Source organism: Bubalus bubalis, chromosome 4 (genome assembly GCF_019923935.1).
Source record: "Bubalus bubalis isolate 160015118507 breed Murrah chromosome 4, NDDB_SH_1, whole genome shotgun sequence".
NCBI classification, from domain to species: domain Eukaryota; kingdom Metazoa; phylum Chordata; class Mammalia; order Artiodactyla; family Bovidae; genus Bubalus; species Bubalus bubalis.
In genome coordinates this window covers 70735291-70755010 of record NC_059160.1, presented here as the reverse complement: position 1 = coordinate 70755010, position 19720 = coordinate 70735291, and the positions used below count along the sequence as shown (strand labels likewise).

Here is a 19720-nt window from a genome sequence, read left to right as displayed (position 1 = left end):
TGGACAGGGAGGCCTGGTGTGCTGTAGTCCATGGGGTCGCAAAGAGTCAGACACAACTGAGCGACTGAACCGAAACTGAAATTGAAAGTTCTGGCCAATGAGATGTAGGTGAAAGTGTGATATGGAACCTTCATTAAGTCTTCGTAAGAGACAGAGGGCCTGCCCTTCTTTCCTTTCTCCTTCCTATTGGAGTCTTCTCTCTCCATTTCAGAAATGCAGATGTAACAGCTGCAGCTTTAGCAACTACCTTGAAATATAAGGACAAAGATACAGATGGGTTTCTCTGAACAGTGTATTAGGAGAAGCCTGATTCTTCTGTGGCTATATGTAACCTACATACCAGTCCTGGGCTGCCAATCTCTGAAATTCTTCTATGTGACAGAGATAATAGATGTCTGTCTTATTTATATCATTATTCCCTGGCATGATAGAGTACCTGTTAAAGGTCCAACTAATTCTAACTACTGTGGCTGGCTCAAAACCATTTTGAGGCCCCATTTCTATAAACAAAGGCAAGGTTGAGGCAAAATTATAGAAAAGGGGTCATTTCTTCACAGCCTTTCCTCTCCTTCCAGATAGCACTTGGATGCCACCATCTTTTCTCTCCTGCTCAGAGGTCCAGGTCTTCATGCCAGATGGATATAATCTGTTCTCAAAGGATCTGATAAAACCCAATTCAATTAAAATGTAAAATGATCATATGGTGTTTTTTTCTATTTGTCTTGGGCATTCGTATCTTATTTAAGACAAAGGTTTCTGACAGAATTATTAACAGACCTATGTGAGAATTACTTTTGGGCAGGGAAGCCCACACATAAGGTTACTACCCACTGCTAAGGCTGACTGTGTTGTAATATAAAGCAGCCCACTAGTTTAAGGCAGCTGCTGCTGCTGCTGCTAAGTCGCTCAGTTGTGTCCGACTCTTTGCGACCCCAGAGACGGCAGCCCACCAGGCTCCCCCATCCCTGGGACTCTCCAGGCAAGAACACTGGAGTGGGTTGCCATTTCCTTCTCCAATGCATGAAAGTGAAAAGTGAAAGTGAAGTTTCTCAGTTGTCCCCGACTCCTGGCGACCCCATGGACTGCAGCCTACCAGGCTCCTCCATCCATGGGATTTTCCAGGCAAGAGTACTGGAGTGGGGTGCCATCGCCTTCTCCGTTAAGGCAGCTAATGCACCTCAAAAAAGGAGTTCACCTTCAACTCCTAAGGAGTATCAAGGGTTAAGAGAAAGGGAGGAGGGAATTTGTTTGAAAAGGCAATTAATAGCATTCTCAAATTTCCTGAAGCTACATATTTTATACAAATTACTTAAACAATCATTATTACATCATCAGTTGTACAAGATTCTATGTGTGCGGCTTTGCTGGTGGCTCAGTGGTAAAAAATCTGCCTGCCAGTGCAGGAGACACAGGTTTGATCCCTGGTCCAGGAAGATCCCACATATCGAGGAGCAACTAAGCCTGTGCACCATAACTACTGAGCCTGTGCTTTAGAGCCCAGGAGCCACAACTACTGAAGCCTGAGCGCCCTGAAGTCCATGCTCTGCAACAAGGGCAGTCGCTGCAATGGGAAGTCTTCACACTGCAACTAGAGAGTAGCCTCTACTCTTCAGTTCAGTTCAGTTTAGTCACTCAGTCGTGTTCAACTCTTTGCAATCCCATGAACCCCAGCACACCAGGCCTCCCTGCTGCTACTGCTGCTAAGTCGCTTTAGTCGTGTCTGACTCTGTGCGTCCCCATAGACGGCAGCCCACCAGGCTCCCCTGTCCCTGGGATTCTCCAGGCAAGAACACTGGAGTGGGTTGCCATTTCCTTCTCCAATGCATGAAAGTGAGAAGTGAAAGGGAAGTTGCTCAGTCATGTCCGACTCTTTGCGACCCCATGGACTGCAGCCTACCAGGCTCCTCTGTCCATGGGATTTTCCAGGCAAGAGTACTGGAGTGGGGTGCCATCGCCTTCTCCCTGTCCATCATCAACTCCCAGAGTTTACTCAAACTCATGTCCATTGAGTTGGTGATGCCATCTAACCATCTCATCCTTTATCATCCCCTTCTCCTCCTGCCTTCAATCTTTCCCAACATCAGGGTCTTTTCAAATGAGTCAGCTCTTTGCATCAGGTGGCCAAAATACTGGAGTTTCAGCTTTAACATCAGTCTTAGGAACTAGAAAGAAGCCCACAGCAATGAAGACCCAGCACAGCCAATTATAAAATCAATCTATCAATAAAATTATAAAAAAATTCTATGCATGATGCAACTCAGAGGGTAATTTATTTGTGACCAGTCAGTGGTTGAATAAAGAACCTAAACCACATTGCCCTAACCTCTGGTCCTCTGTTCAAATACCCACCTTTTCTTCTTTTCTGAATGTAAACTGAATATGAATAATGGATAGATTTCATTTAAACAAGACAGAATTTATCTATCTGAACTTAAACAACAAGCGAGACAAAACAATCATTTATTAGAGTAAAAAGTTTGTGAAAAACTTATTACACACACACAAAGGAACATGACCTCTGACTGCAAATGTGCATGCTCTCTGGTTTGGTTAAAGTACAATTTTCTTCCAAGAGCTCAGTGATCTACAGACAACCTAATGAAAACCTCACTGCCTGTCTCTTCTGTGCCTTGATTCCTCAACTGATTCAAAGATCAAATGACTGACAGGGTTATTTAAATGAAACTCTTGTGGCCTTTTCTAGAATCTGGCTCCTTTAGGCTTTCAGACTGATCCTGATGACAGGTCTGAGGAAATATCAACTTACTTAATTTAACTATAGTCTCCTAAATGTCTAATTGCACTTGATAGGCTGAATCCAGGAGAAATTTCTCTAGACACATCCCCATTGAGGTAACATTTTCCTAACACTCTACTGACTTTTCTAATATTCAAGAGTCAAGCTTATCTTTGCCACTTTTGCTTTGCCTAGCACTGCTAGTTCCAGACCATAAACAACGGGCTCTTCTTTATGATGCCATGACAACCAGTAGATTTTTTAAAGTTTTAGAAACTGACTTATATTTTTAGGTAAAACAATGAGCAAGCAAAGGAAACCACAAGAAAAGTACCACAAAGCCCTCATCTGAAAACAGTTCAATGCAAGAGACAGAATTTCTTCTTCGTAAGTCTCAGAGGTACAATGCTCATTTAACTTTTAAATTCTATGTCCAGGATTTCTAGAAATGCTTGATACCTTTGGTTATCCGAAATTAACAAATGGCTTTTATCATCAAAAACTCAAACTCATTCAGATCAGATCAGTCGCTCAGTCGTATCCGACTCTTTGCGACCCCATGAATCGCAGCACGCCAGGCCTCCCTGTCCATCACCAACTCCCGGAGTTCACTCAGACTCATGTCCATCGAGTCAGTGAGGCCATCCAGCCATCTCATCCTCTGTCGTCCCCTTCTCCTCCTGCCCCCAATCCCTCCCAGCATCAGAGTCTTTTCCAATGAGTCAACTCTTCGCATGAGGTGGCCAAAGTACTAGAGTTTCAGCTTTAGCATCATTCCTTCCAAAGAAATCCCATTTATACAAGTACGACTTTATAACATGGTTTTTGCATGTAAAGTTAAAAGTTTCTAAAGAAAGCAGCAGCAATTAGAAACTGTAAATTTAATTCAAAGCACAGGTTGTAGCAAATATGCTGCATAAAAACAAATTTATCACACACAGAGAAAAACTGGAATGTGAGTTTTATAAAAATATCACTCCTTTTAAACTTTAAAACTACAGGTTCTTTTAATTAGCAAGTATCAATGGAGCATTAAATGCAATTTAAAAACATAAAACTGCATTTTACACACTTACTTATTTTAGGAACAAATAAAATAATAAATCAAGAAACATATTTTAATAATAAGTCTCAGGTTTAATTTGCCTATAAAGGAAAATTCAAATTATCTTTTGTAATGAAAACACAAATATCTTTAGTCAGAACAAATTAATATTACTCAATTCTCAATATGCTGTTCTCTTATAAAATAAAAACTCATCAAGTTCCTTCAGAAGAAATTTGTATTTGATAATATGATCACTAAGTGTAAAACAAAATTTACATAGGCATATGACTAATCATTGATTTTGTTTTTTTTTAATATTTAATAATTTAATTTCTTCTGCTTATATGCATTAACTTGAATAAAATTTACATTCAGAAAAGCAAATGCTTGCCAAGAAGGAAAAAGAGATTACCCGCCTCCACATATTCTGGGGTAGAATAAACAAACAGAGCACATATAATCCAACCATTTAAAAACATTCCTTTGGGGACAACTGTAGTCCCATTTCTTGAAGTGTTCTGACTGCATATATGTATTTACTTGAATACAGTCTCTTCAAATTGGCAGACAGCAGAAGAAGAATATCGTAGTGCACATCTGTCAGTAGGTTACACATTTCAACCAGACAAGCATTCATCATTGCTCTAATTGGAATGAGTTCTAATAACAGAAGCGTTTCCACAAACCAGAATTCTAAACCAAAGATTTTTCCTAAAGAAAGATTATGTGCTCACCGTATAGAGCTCATTGAGAACCTTCATCAAATCCTCATGAAGCTGGAACGCAATCTCTTTGCTCTGTAATAAGAAGAAATTCAGAGTATTAAAAAATGTTACAGAAACTTGTTTCTTGATGATTTACATCTTAAGAAGCTCAGACTGAAAATAGAAGAATGTGTGTAACGCAATGGAAGGCCAGCATGGCCCTGATATAATAAATATCTCCAACTAAATGGCCCTTTCTAGATACTCAGTGTGTGCACCCAAGATCACTGCAGGTTGGACAGAAGCAAACACGTGGCCAGGGTGAGTGGCTCTCCCACCATCCAAATCAGACTTTATCAAGAAAGGAGGGAAAAAGTAAGTAAGGTGAAGCACCGGGCTTGCTCAGAAGTTGAGTGGCAGAACTTAAAAGTCTTAAGATGATTTCTAGCTCCTAGTTTCCCATCTCAGTATCATCACAAGGGAATTATGCAGTGTGAATCCTAAAAAGCTAAGTCAGAAACCAAAAAGGAAATTAACTCTCCCTTTCCAAATAAATATTTGACTGACTACGAATATTTTTTTAACTGAAGCACAGTTGATTAACAATGCTGTATTAGTTTCTGGTATATAGCAAAGTGATTCAGTTATACACATATATAATATACATTCTTTTTCAGATTCTTTTCCATTACAGTTTATTACAAGATATTGAATATACTTCCCTATGCTATACAGTAGGACCTTGTTGTTTATTTTATATGTAGCAGTCCGTGTCTGCTAGTCCCAAACTTCGAATTTATCCCTCCTGACTGCTTTCCCCTTTGGTAACCATACGTTTGTTTTCTATGTCTGTGAGACTGTTTCTGCTTCATAATTAAGTTCATTTATATCATTTTTAAAGGTTCTGCATATAAGTGATAGCATATGATACCTGTCTTTCCTTTTGACTGACAACAATTTTAATTTTAAGAAAAAACTTTCAAAGTAGTGAATTGGTAAGGCCACTTATGATCCACATATGTTTTGCCTCTGCATTTATTATTGTTATCTTTTCATTACGACAAAAAAGAGAGTTTCACTCTTTCACTCAGTTGGTCAATGACAGCATTAAAGATATTTTTCCCTGGGTTAATTCCGAGGGTTTCACAGAGAAGTATTTTGATTTTTTTTTTTTTTTCAGGAAAATCTGTAAACTACTTTAAAGGAAATCATATATCCAAATTACTTTTCTTGTTTTGAACTCCTTTAGTCAGCTACAGAGAATAAAAAAAAAAAATGTGTAGCATGGTTTAATCTATGGTTTGAGATAATAACAACAATATCCATGGTTGACTGATGTGTCTCCAACAGACTGCCAGATATGATAAAAGGCCGTATCTTTAGCAGTTCTGTGATCCTGGGGTCCTGCACAGTGCGTGGGCTCAAGGCCAGAACTAGGTGAGGCGAGTGAGGTGATGAGGCTATGGAATTTAAGGAGACCCTAGGCCAGGTTCTGCTTCAGCACACAGAAAGCTTCCCATCAACACTTGCTAAAAGAATCTGTACATTGAAATACTGTTTGTGTAACTACTGAAGTGGTTACTACCTTTGCTGAAGGCTGGTCACTCCTAAGAAGGCAGAAAACAAGGACCTGCAGACCACCCTTAATAAAGTAATAGGACCTAGATGAAACAGCCCATCTGTAAACACAAGGTCATTGGGATAGGCCTCCCTTAAGAAAGGCCAAATGAGATGAAGCAAAAATTCGCGAACATAAAATACTGTGGGAAGGTGAGAGCAGAGGTTACACTTTGAGAAATTCCAATTCAGTAGCAGCATTTGTCTCGGGTTTTCCTGGAGTGATAAGGATGCTGTTTATCAGGCTCTGAGAGTTTAAAAATCTCTACACTGGAGTTAAGAGAGTTTGTGTTTTGCTGTGCTCCTGCTATGTGAAGAGGTGGGTTAGGAATCACTGAAGAGTGAAAGGAAAGGCACAAACTGAGCAAATGAAGCCAACTGAAACTCATTCTATTTGCCCTAAATCCTGGCTATTCTGACTGTATACATTACACTGCAATCTCCTATGACCTCAGTTTGGTGTTATTTTAATATCATATTTCATTTAAGGATCTGAGCTACCAATTGAGAACTCTCGAATGGGATCAAAGGCCACCAAGTAACTCTGTTTGACTGCTTACATTTCAGGTAGCAAGTCTGAAAAGAAAATATTTCTTGGCTAAGGCTTTAGAACAATAACAGAAAAAAATCCCTTAGGTCCAATTAACCCCAAGCCAAGAAAATTTAGGATTAGAAGTCAAGTATCCAAGTATTCAAGTCAGGTATCTTTGGAACAGCAAAAAGATTCTTTGCATATCTCATATTTTACAAGATTTCAGGTAACAAGGTAGAAGAAATTTGGCATTACATACATACTGTCACATTTTTCTTTGTTTACCTTTGCTCAGAGGCCCTGAAATTAAAAAAAAAAAAAAATTTATCTGGGAGGCAGTATAGAATAATTCCTAAAAGCAAGGACTCTGGAGTCAATGCTGGGATCAAAAGCTGAAAGGCTTTGAATTCCCTTGTGCCTCAGTTTCCAAACCTATTAAAGGAATGCAGTCCTTGTACCTATGTCATAGGCTTGATCACAGCATCAGTCCGATGACACAGACATTGCACTCAGAACGGTACCTATCACATAGTAAACACCCCATAAATGTTTAATTATTTAATTCTTTCCTAAACACTGTAATGCTAACTCCCTTGAGGGAAAAGGCCACGTTGTATTTTTCCTTCTTTTGGTCTCTGTGGATACTTATTCCATTGACTTCCATGTAGAAAGTGCTTGGCAGATCCTGGCTGAAATGAATTTGATGTCCCCCTCCCTGACTCCACCCCCTGGCCTGGCCTTTAGATCCATCTAAGTGACGCCTGATTCGGAAGGTCCTCAAGCACTGTGCTCTAGCCCCTGAACCCTTCTTACCCTTGCCATACATGTTCACTAAACTTACCTATGTTCCATTTTCATGGGAGTCCTATTACTACTGGTATCAGATGAATTAATCAAACATCCACTAAGAAATGGATAAGCCAATGCGATAATATATATACGACTCATGAAAGAGGCCCTCAAAGGGCCAGGCTCCAGTGTGAACTTTAAATTTTGTGAAAAGTTGGTGGGAAATTATTTTCAGGTAGGAAGACCCCCCTGATTACAACACATCACATCACCGAAGTTTCCACCTACTTGTTTGCTTTGAATGACAATTTAAACCCCCCATGATATAACTAGTAACCTCGAAATTAATCATTTTCTCCCTACCACCAGAGATGGTAGGGAGATGGTTGCTTGCACAGATGGTTAAAGAATTTTGCTGTGTGCTGAAACACTAGACCATGTGACTAAAGAGTGAAACATGAATTTGCACACCCTTTTGTTCACAGACACTTGGCTGGACAATATCGAGACTGAGTCTGAGTGCTGGGGGCTTGGTCACTGTTCTTATGGCATGTAAAAAAGTGAAAGTCACTCAGTTGTGTCCAACTCTGTGAACTCACGGACTGTAGCCCGCCAGGCTCCTCTGTCCATGGAATATTCCAAGCAAGAATACTGGAGTGGGTTGCCATTCTCTTGTCTCATGACACAACAAAAGATCACTTCATGTTGTCCCCTCCCTCAACTTTAAATGCTATTCAATTTATTACAGTAACAGAGAAAAGGGAGCGTTTCTTCTAAATATGACTCTGGACCCCAAAAAATCTTAAACCAAACACATTTGCTGCGGCACACAGTATGCTGACCTACTCAACTAATGCACTGAAGTCCTTTAATTAGAAAGTATCTGGATTATCAGAGTCCATCAAAATTCAATAGGTTAAGTACACCTCTGGATTCTCTTTCATTAAAAATTTGAAAACCAAGAGAACAGACCCTTGACCAAGAGCTGCTAGGTAAGAAAAATGATATGAGTATTCAGGAAAGCAATCAATGTTCCCTTTGTACAAGAGGAAAAAATAACTTTATGAAATGCTATATGTGTGAAACAAAGTTTTTTCTATGTTATTTGAGACTGAGTGATTACTTTTGCACAGGGAAGGTGAGTTCTCTCCAACTGCTTCAGGTATGAAGTTGGAAAAGCAGAGTTTCTTCCCCCATTCTGTGGGCCTACGTAAGTTCAGATAATGGTAAAACTTCTAATGCATTGCAATAGGATTCTAAGATTCTAACCAAAGGGGATGGAAAACTGATTAGAGCTTCCATTCAGTTGACATTTATTAAATGTCTACAATGTCTTAACCCTGACTTGAATACTAAGTCAATTTTTAATTGTTTCCTATTTATTGTCACTCAAACTTGTCCAAAAGGTACCGTCCCAAAGTGTCTATCTTTTTCCGTTATAAAAACAAATTAAGTATATTGAAGAACATTGGAAAAATAGAGAACAAAAGGATAAAATGGCTCAGATGGTAAAGAATCTGCTTGCAGGACACCTGGGTTTGATCCCTGAGCTGGGAAGATACCCTGGAAAAGGGAATGGCAACCCACTCCAGTATGCTTGCCTGGAGAATCCCATGGATAGAAAAGCCTGGTGGGCTTCAGTCCATGGGGTCGCAAAGACATGACAGAGTGATTTTCACTTTTACCACCATTATAATTTGATCAGCGTATTTCCTTCAAGTTTGTTTATCTACACATAAGTCTCAGTTGTAATCATTCTATAGTAATAAAGTATCTATTTTACTCTGTTTTTTTTCCGTTATCAAACATGTTTCTATGTGCTTATATAATTTTCTGAACATTACTTTTGATTTATAACTAGCCAGTGAAGGTATGTTAACCATTTTTCTATTATGGTTTCCATTATTTCCACTATTTTCCACCATTCAATTCCTTACTTATTCATTTAACTTCACCAATATATTTTAAGCACTCTGAACTACTATCATGAAAGCTGTTCTGAAGGCATTCTTGCATTTTATGTTGTTTCTTTGATATGAATTCCCAGACATGAAATTAAGACCCTTGATTCATATCGGAAGAGTACTTTCTAAAAGGGTTATAATGAACTTATAATGCTTCAGGACAATAGGGTCACTCATGTCAGAATCTGGGGTTTATCCAAGACCTGAATCATCTCTTTTGAAAGAGAAGCCACCAATCCATCTATTCTGACTGATGTGTTTTTCTGTATGTCATTAGAATTTCTTTTTAAGATAAAGATCTAACTATGTCCTTCCTCTGATTAAAACCCATCAAATGCTTGTTATAATATTTTCAGGATGGAGTTCCAATTTCTTAAATCACTCATAACTTGCTCTGTCAAATCAGTCTACCTTTCCTTCCACAAATCTCAAACCACATCCTTCAAGCTGTTCATGAACTGCTCATTCCCAGGTCCTGTGTTCACATCTCTGCTTTTCCCATGCTGTTCCCCCTGCCTGACCTCCCCTTCCTTCTCTGGCCTGCTACAGTCTTACATGAGACTACTCTGTGAAGACTTACTGTAACTTTACCACGTCCTTCAAATAAAGAAACTAGACCCTCCCTTCTCTATGACTTTATAATACATTCATTTGTCATCAATAGATGGGGAAACAGTGCAAACAGTGTCAAACTTTATTTTTTTGGGCTCCAAAATCACTGCAGATGGAGACTGAAGCCATGAAATTAAAAGACGCTTCCTCCTTGGAAGGAAAATCATGACCAATCTAGATAGCATATTAAAAAGCAGAGACATTACTTTGCCAACAAAGTCCGTCTAGTCAAGCCTATGGTTTTTCCAGTGGTCATGTATGGATGTGAGAGTTGGACTGTGAAGAAAGCTGAGCGCCGAAGAATTGATGCTTTTGAACTGTGGTATTGGAGAATATTCTTGAGAGTCCCTTGGACAGCAAGGAGATCCAACCAGTCCATTCTGAAGATCAGCCCTGGGTGTTCTTTGGAAGGAATGATGCTAAAGCTGAAACTCCAGTACTTTGGCCACCTCATGCGAAGGGTTGACTCATTGGAAAAGACTCTGATGCTGGGAGGGATTGGGGGCAGGAGGAGAAGGGGACGACAGAGGATGAGATGGCTGGATGGCATCACCAACTCGATGGACGTGAGTCTGAGTGAACTCCGGGAGTTGGTGATGGACAGGGAGGCCTGGCGTGCTGCGATTCATGGGGTCGCAAAAAGTCAGACACGACTGAGCGACTGAACTGTACTGATGTGCTGTATGATTTAGTGGTTAAATGTTCAAACTATAAAACTGAACACCTGTTTTCAAACTCTTGTCTGGGCATTAATTAAATAAATTTTTTGAGTTTCCTCAATGGCAAAACAGAGATGCCAATAGTCTCTACATCACGGGGTTTTATTCAGATGGTTCTCATTTTATTACAGTTTTTTTGATATGGACTATTTTTAAAGTCTTTATTTGTTACAATATCACTTCCATGTTTTGGTTTTTTGGCCAAGAAGCATGTGGGATCTTAGCTCTCCAACCAGGGATTGAACCTGTACCCCCTGAACTGAAAGGTAAAGTCTCCACCACTGGACTGCCAGGGATGTCCCCGCGATGGTCCATATTAAACACTTGACACAAAACCCAGCATTCAGTAAGCATTAAACTGATGCCGCCTATTATTATTACACTCATCATGTTTCTGTTTTTCTTCATAAACAGAGGGTTTTCTTTTTTTTGAAAGCAGGGATTCCTAGGGACTGCTCTGGTGCCTGGCACACTAGGTACTTGATAAACTTTTGATGAATGAACGGGACCCAGAGCTGAGTAAGTATGGCTTCTGCCCTCCAGAGTTCATAGTCTCATGAAGGAGGTAGATGGGCCCAAAGCTTCCTGTATGGAGCTCTGTGATAAGTGCTACGCTGGGTGGACCCTGGCCAGATCGCTATTCCTAGAACTGCAGGCTTGTTCCCTGGAACCTCCCGGAAAGGAGAGAAAGGAGGGCAGAAGAAAGAGCATAATTAAAACAACAATAATTAAGTACATTGAACAATCAATCAAGTAATCCACATGGTTGTATTAAATGACCAATTTAGAGGGCCTCTGGCCTCTCATGGAGTTATTTTATAAAGTAAATCTATTGTGATGACCAGTCAAGAAATCCTAACCTTATGCTGAGTCAGAGTGAGGCTGAGAGAGAAAGAGAAAAATCAGATTAAATATTTAATAAGAGGGTTGCATATGATTTTAGTGTCTTACACTTGGTTGAGTTTTGGATGTGAACTCTGGTTAAAAGGGTCAGGCCATACTTCCACAGTGTGCATGCTTTTAAATTTCCAAAAGCTTGTGTTCATGTGCTCTTATACTAATAGGGTCTCTTAATTCTTGTAAACTCTAAAGACAGCAGCAATAGCATCCTCCCAAATGCCTAATGGAAAAAGTTGGGTTGGGCTTAATGGCCTGAAGCAAACTTCAGGATCATATTAATAGCATTTCTGCACATTTCCTTTTTATTTGTCAAGGGACATCATTTTGTACTTGTTAAACTGACAACTAAATATCACTACATGGAATCAGCCTCACGATCTACTTCATTTCCAAGAAGAAAAGTAATAAACATTCTTTTAGATAAAATTCCATGTCACTAGAAAATGTGGGAAAATTAGGAAAAGCAATAGTAGATATACGGGAAAGGGTTAGTTGCTCAGTTGTGTCCGACTCTTTGTGATCCCATGGACTGTAACCCACCAGGCTCCTCTGTCCATAGAATTGTCCAGGAAAGAATAGTGGAATGGGTTACCATTCCCTTCTCTGGGGATCTTCCCAACTCAGGGATCGAACCCAGGTTTTCTGCATTGCAGGCAGATTCTTGACCATCTGAGCCACCAGGGAAGCCCAGTTATAGGGGAACCACAGCTTAATTTTGAAACAAGACAAAACTTAACCTTAAAGGAACTATCTGGGGTATCTCCTAGAATGTTTACTGATGTGACTGCTGGCCAATGAGGCATTGCCTGAGAGCAGGCAAAGGTGCAAAGTCAGGTACACAGTGTCACTCATAACTGCGCAGGTACAAAGAGTACTTGAACAGATTAAGCAGTAAGTCAAGACTGAAATTTTAAATCCTACAGGGAATAAGGTAAATGAAATAACTATTTTTCATGTTCAGCTTGTATTACTTTAACTCTTCAAGAAGCACAATGTTTCATGCTAGAAATATTTTTCCACTCAAAATGGTGATACACTGGGAACAGCACTTTAGTGTCACTAAATGAAGAGGCATTCAAGCACAAACTCTCAAGAGCTGATGTAAATAAGCCAACCTAACTAAAATTAGAATGTGTCATGAACTCCGGTTGAGACTGTAATAATTAACTAAAAAAAATCAGGGATATATTTCCAGGCCACTTTTCAATATGCTGAACCTTACAAAAACGTAATAGTTCGGTTTTATTATTCCATAAGCCTCTTGTCCTTCTCCATGAGAGGGCAGAGAGACTGAAAACCACAATCACAGAAAACTAACCAGTCTGAACACATGGACCACAGCCTTGTCCCACTCAATGAAACTATGAGCCATGCTGTGTAGGGCCACCCACGATGGCTGGATCATGGTGGAGAGTTCTTACAAAAAGTGGTCCAATGGAGAAGGGAATGGCAAACCACTTCAGTATTCTTCCCTTGAGAATTCCATGAACAGTATAAAAAGGCAAAAAGATAGGTCACTGAAAGATGAACTCCCCAGGTCGGTAGGTGCCCAATAACTGGAGATATGTGGAGAAGTAACTCCAGAAAGAACGAAGAGACGGAGCCAAAGCAAAAACAACACCCCACTGTGAATGTGACAGGTGATGGAGGTAAAGTCTGATGCTGTAAAGAGCAATATTGTATAGGAACCTGGAATCTTAGGTCCATGAATCAACGTAAATTGGAAGTGGTCAAACAAGAGATGGCAAGAGTGAACACTGACATTTTAGGAATCAGTGAACTAAGATGGACTGGAATGGGTGAATTTAACTCAGATGACCATTATATCTGCTTCTGTGGGCAAGAATCCCTTAGAAGAAATGGAGTAGCCATCATGGTCAACAAGAGAGTCCAAAATGCAGTACTTGGGTGCAATCTCAAAAACGACAGAATGATTTCTGTTCGTTTCCAAGGCAAACCATTCAATATCACAGTAATCCAAGTCTATGCCCTGAAAAGTAATGATGAAGAAGCAGAAGTTGAATGGTTCTATGAAGATCTACTAGACCTTCTAGAACACCCAAAAAATATGTCCTTTTCATTATAGGGGACTGGAATGCAAAAGTAGGAAGTCAAGAAAAACCTGGAGTAACAGGCAAATTTGGTCTAGGAGTATAGAATGAAGCAGGGCAAAGGCTAATACAGTTTTGCCAAGAGAATGCACTGGTCATAGCAAACACCCTCTTCCAACAACACAAGAGAAGACTACACATGGACATCACCAGACGGTCAACACCGAAATCAGACATTATATTCTTTGCAGTCAAAGAAGGAGAAGCTCTATATAGTCAGCAAAAACAAGACCGGGAGCTGACTGTGGCTCAGATCATGAACTCCTTATTGCCAAATTCAGACTTAAATTGAAGAAAGTAGTGAAAACCACTAGACTGTTCAGGAATGACCTAAATAAAATTCCTTATGATTATACAGTGGAAGTGAGAAATAGATTTAAGGGACTAGATCTGCCAGACAGAGTGCCTGAAGAACTATGGATGGAGGTTCGTGACATCGTACAGAAGGCAGGGATCAAGACAATCCCCAAGAAAAAGAAATGCAAAGTGGCAAAATGGTTGTCTGAGGAGGCCTTACAATTAGCTGAGAAAAGAAGAGAAGCAAAAGGCAGAGAGGAAAAAGAAAGATACACCCATTTGAATGCAGAATTGCAAAGAATAGTAAAGAGAGATAAGAAAGCCTTCCTCAGTGATCAGTGCAGAGAAATAGAGGAAAACAATAGAATGGGAAAGACTAGAGATCTCTTCAAGAAAATCCGAGATACCAAGGGAACTTTTCCTGCAAAGATGGGCTCAATAAAGGACAGAAATGGTATGGACCTAACAGAAGCAGAAGATATTAAGAAGAGGTGGCAAGAATACACAGAAGAACTATACAAAAAAGAACTTCATGACCCAGATAAACACGATGGTGTGATCACTGACCTAGAGCCAGACATCCTGGAATGCAACGTCAAGTGGGCCTTAGGAAGCATCACTACAAACAAAGCTAGTGGAGGTGATGGAATTCCAGTTGAGCTATTTCAAATCCTAAAAGATGATGCTGTGAAAGTGCTGCACTCAATATGCCAGCAAATTTGGAAATCTCAGCAGTGGCCACAGGATTGGAAAAGGTCAGTTTTCATTCCGATCCCAAAGAAAGGCAATGCCAAAGAATGCTCAAACTACCATACAACTGCAGTCATCTCACATGCTAGGAAAGTAATGCTTAAAATTCCCTAAGCCAGGCTTCAACAGTTTGTGAACCATGAACTTTCAGATGTTCAAGCTGGATTTAGAAAAGGTAGAGGAACCAGAGATCAAATTGCCAACATCATCAAAAAAGCAACAGAGTTCCAGAAAAACATGTACCACAGCTTTATTGACTATGCTAAAGCTTTTGACTGTGTGAATCAGAATAAACTGTGGAAAATTCTTCAACAGATGGGAATACCAGACCACCTGACCTGCTCCCTAGAAATCTGTACGCAGGCCAATAAGCAACAGTTAGAATGCGAGATCGAACAACAGACTGGTTGCAAATCGGGAAAGGAGTTATGTCAAGGCTGTATATTGTCACCCAGCTTATTTAATTTATATGGAGAGTACATCATGAGAAATGCTGGACTGGATGAAGCACAAGCTGGAATTAAGACTGCTGGGAGAAATATCAATAACCTCAGATATGCAGATGATACCACCTTTATGGCAGAAAGTGAAGAGGAACTAAAAAGCCTCTTGACGAAAGTGAAAGATCAGAGTGAAAAAGCTGGCTTAAAACTCAACATTCAGAAAACTAAGATCATGGCATCCAGTCCCATCTCTTCATGGCAAATAGATGGGAACCAGTGGAAACAGTGGCAGACTTTATTTTTTTGGGCTCCAAAATCACTGCAGATGGTGACTGCAGCCATGAAATTAAAAGATGCTTGCTCCTTGGAAGAAAACCTATGACCAACCTAGAAAGCATATTAAGAAACAGAGGCACTACTTTGTTGACAAAGGTGCGTCTAGTTAAAGCTATGGTTTTTCCAGCAGTCATGTGTGGATGTTAGTATTGGACCATAAAGAAGGCTGAGTACGAAGAATTGATGCTTTTGAACTGTGGTGCTGGAGAAGACTCTTGAGAGTCCCTTGAACAGCAAGGACGTCCAACAAGTCAGTCCTAAAGGAAATCAACCCTGAATATTCATTGGAAGGACTAATGCTAAAACTCCAAAACTTTGGGCACCTGATGTGAGGAGCCAACGCATTAGAAAAGACCCTTCCGCTGGGAAAGATTGAGGGCAGGAGAAGAAGGGGACAACAGAGGACAAGATGGTTGGACAGCATCACCGACTCAATGGACATGAGTTTGAGCAAACTCTGGGAGATGGTGCAGGACAGGGAAGCCTGGTGTGCTGCAGTCCATGGGGTTGCAAAGAGTCAGACACGCCTGAGCGACTGAACAACAACAACTGTGATAGTTGTTCACCGTCTTGCAGCTAGTAGTATGAAGGACACTTTGTTTATAACACTTCAAGGGCTGGAAGCTAAGATCTTGGGAGGACTGGGAGACAACATACACCTCTCAGTGACCTGCATTGCTTGCAATCACACTGTTTTGTAGAGATGGTCCAAACCCACATTTGCATAGTTAATGTAAGCCTAAGAATCTTGGAATTATGGTTAGATTTTTTTTCCCCCTCTAACAAGCTAAAGAGCCATTAGCTAAAGGAGTAGAAGCTTTAAAATCTGATTAGGATGGACTGAAAAACAATGTCCTGGTTTTAAATTTCCATCAGACCTTTCATAAAATAACAACAAAAAGCCATTTGATTCATTCTGGATCTACATGAATGAGAACTTTTAGAAGACGATATCATTGTAAGTATGGAAATACTCTCTGGCCGTAACTTATGACAGAGCAAAAACCATCACCCACATTACTCATGCACCAGCTCGCTAACTAGTTTCCCCAAGACTGTTTTTTTTTTTTTCCTCATTCCAATATATTCCTTACACTGCTCTCCAAAAACAAAACTGATGATGTCACACCCTGATGCAAAATCTCTCTTTGCTTCCTTCGTTGCTTAGATGTGTGTGTGTGCTCAGTTGCTTCATTTGTGTCTGCCTCATTGCGACCCTATGAACTGTAGCCTGCCAGGCTCTTTCAGTCCACAGGATTCTTTAGGCAAGAATACTGGAGTGGGTTGCCATGCCCTCCTCCAGGGAATCTTCCTGACTCAGGGATCAAACCTGCCTCTCCTGCGGCTCCTGCATTGCAGGCAGATTCTTCACTGCTGAGCAAGCGGGGAAACCCCTCTAGTTGCTTAGATGACAACAACATACCAACTGCTCACACTGGGAATCAAAATTCTTGCACGCCTGCAGCCTTCACCCCCACCGGCCACTTCTAGAGCTCAGATAGGTGCTACTCCACTATGTACGCTTTGCCACGTTACAGGCTACACTCCTAATCCCAGCCAGCTGTGTAACTGATACGAGCTTTAGGTTCAAGCCAAAAAGAGCTGGCCTACAATGACCACTGTAGTCCATGGGATTCTCTAGGCCAGGATACTGGAGTGGGCAGCCTATTCCTTCTCCAGGGGATCTTCCCAACCCAGGGATCGAACCCAGGTTTCCTGCATTGCTGGTGGATTCTTTACCAGCTGGGCCACAAGGGAAGCTCAAGAATACTGGAATGGGTAGCCTATCCCTTCTCCAGGGGATCTTCCCGACCCGGGAACTGAACTGGCATCTTCTGCACTGCAGGTGTATTCTTTATCAACTGAGCTATCAGGGAAGCCCAAGAAATGAAATTTTAATGGGAATGTTTATTCAAGTCAATGCATTAGACAATTATGGTTCTGTGTTCCACTGGACACTACACTACCAAAGTTTAAAAAGTGACAGTGATGCTTGTATTTATTAACTATCAATTACTGAATATTATGGGATGTTCTCAATTTATATAGTTCACATATCCAGTGTCAAATGTTGTTTTACTTTCTAGGTTGATCTTACAAAGTATTTTGTTGGTAAAATTTCTGCTTGTTTCTATGTAATTGCTTCTCTAATAATGAGAAAAGCTTTTTTTTTTTTCCCTATGAGATTTAAAAGGTACTGAAATCAATCTGTCAGCCACATTCAATCTCTTTGTAACTGCATATTCTGGGTTCGATCCCTGAGTTGGGACGATCCCTTGGAGAAGGAAATAGCAACCCACTCCAGTGTTCTTGCCTGGGAAATCCCATGGACAGAGGAGCCTGGCGGACTACAGTCTATGGGCTCACAATAGAGTTGGACACAACTTAGTGACTAAAGTACAGTAACAACAAATAAACTGGAACTGAATATGTATGTGTGTGTGTGTGTGTATATAGTATGCATTACTATTATACACATATTTATTCTTTTTTCAAAAGTCTCTTGATGGGCGATAAGAGATTGGGAGTCTTTACCCTACTCATATTTGCTAATTTAATCAAGAGTTATAAATCAGGTAATTGACAAGCAAACCAAACTGGAAAATTTCTTTTAAACAATGTTTGGAAAAATGGAAAACTCCAGTTGGATTAATGGTTCTTGACTTCTCCCCCAGGGGACATGTGGTAACCTCTGAAGGTATTTTTGGTTGTCACAACCAATAAGGTGCTACTGGCATTTAGCAGGTAGAGAAACCCACAGTCATCCAATTGTTCTTCCATCAGTAATGTGTCATTTTTCTCCGATTGCTTTCAATATTTTTTTTGGTTAGCTTTTTCTTGATTATGATGTATGCAGGTATGGACTTCTTTGGATTCAGCTAGCTTGGGTTTTGCTGGCTTCTTGAATGGGTAGGTTTATCTCATTTGCCAAATTTGAGAAGCTTTCCTGCAATTATTTTTTGAAATATTTTTTCTACCTACTCTTTTTCTCCTCTCCTTTGGAGACTCTGCTAAAATGACTTATCAGACCTCTTGGTGTTGTCCCAAAGCTGCCAGAGGCACCGATTATTTTTTTCCCAATCTTTTTTTCTCTCTGTTGTTCAAATTAGATAGTTTCTACTAACCTACCTTCAAGATGAACAGAAACTAATCTCTTTGTCTGTTATCCTTATTCTTCTATTGAAACCCATGTAGTGAGTTTTTAGTTTTGATTACAGCAAGGAGATCAAAATGAGTCAATCCTAAAGGAAATCAACCCTGAATATTCACTGGAAGGACTGACGCTGAAGCTAAAGCTCCAATACTCTGGCCACTTGATGCAAAGAGCCGACTCATTGGAAAAGACCCTGATGCTGGGAAACATTGAGAGCTGGACAAGAAATGGTGACAGAGAATTAGATGGTTGGATGGCATCACCAAATCAATGGAGATGAGTTTGAGCAAACCCTGAGAGACAGTGAAGGACAGGGAAGCCTGGTGTGTTGCAGTCCATGGGTTTGCAAAGAGTTGGAAATGATTTAGTGACTGAACAACTATATTTTTCAATTCTAAAATTTCAATTTGGTTATTTCTGTTAGTATTTTTTTTTCCTGCTGAGACTTTATCTTTCCATTCATCTCAACAGTATTTGCTCTCACTTTTCGGAACATTTTTATCATGGTTGCTCTAAAAGTCTTTGTTAGATAATTCCACCATTTGTTTCATTTACTGTCTTTTCCCCTGCCAGTTGAGGTTTTCCTGGTTCTCTGTATGCTGAGTAATTTGGATTGTACTCTGGATATTTTGAATATTATGTTATGAGACTCGGTCTTATTTAAACCACATGTAGAATGTTAATATTTTTGTCTTATCAGGAAATCAACCTAGTTGAATTCAGGATAGTGGTTTGTTTCAGTATCTGTTCTAACACCTTTGTAGCACTATTTGGATCTGACCTGTACATGCAGTATCCAGTGGCGAGTCTGGAGTCCAGGCAGCGGTCTATCCCTTAGTTCAGTTCCCAAAGTCTTTGGTAGGTATACTGCTGAAGATCAGACCCGAGCGTGTGCAAGTCAGAGCAAGCACAGGAGTTCATAAAGAACTTTATGAGATAGCTTTTTAAATCTACACCCTATGACTTTTTGGTTCTTTTGCCACCCTCTTTCAGTCCTCAGCTCAGAA

General features: G+C 40.1%; 1 protein-coding gene across 9 annotated transcripts in view; it reads right to left on the bottom strand.

Annotated features, from left to right (window-relative positions):
- SRGAP1 (SLIT-ROBO Rho GTPase activating protein 1) overlaps positions 1–19720 on the bottom strand; it is a 308204-nt gene that overhangs the window by 120859 nt on the left and 167625 nt on the right. For all 9 annotated transcript variants that reach the window (XM_025283902.3, XM_025283903.3, XM_044942502.2 and 6 more), the window contains one exon: positions 4520–4582. In XM_025283902.3, the coding sequence (XP_025139687.1) occupies positions 4520–4582 (63 nt within the window). The remainder of the gene's footprint in view (positions 1–4519; positions 4583–19720) is intronic.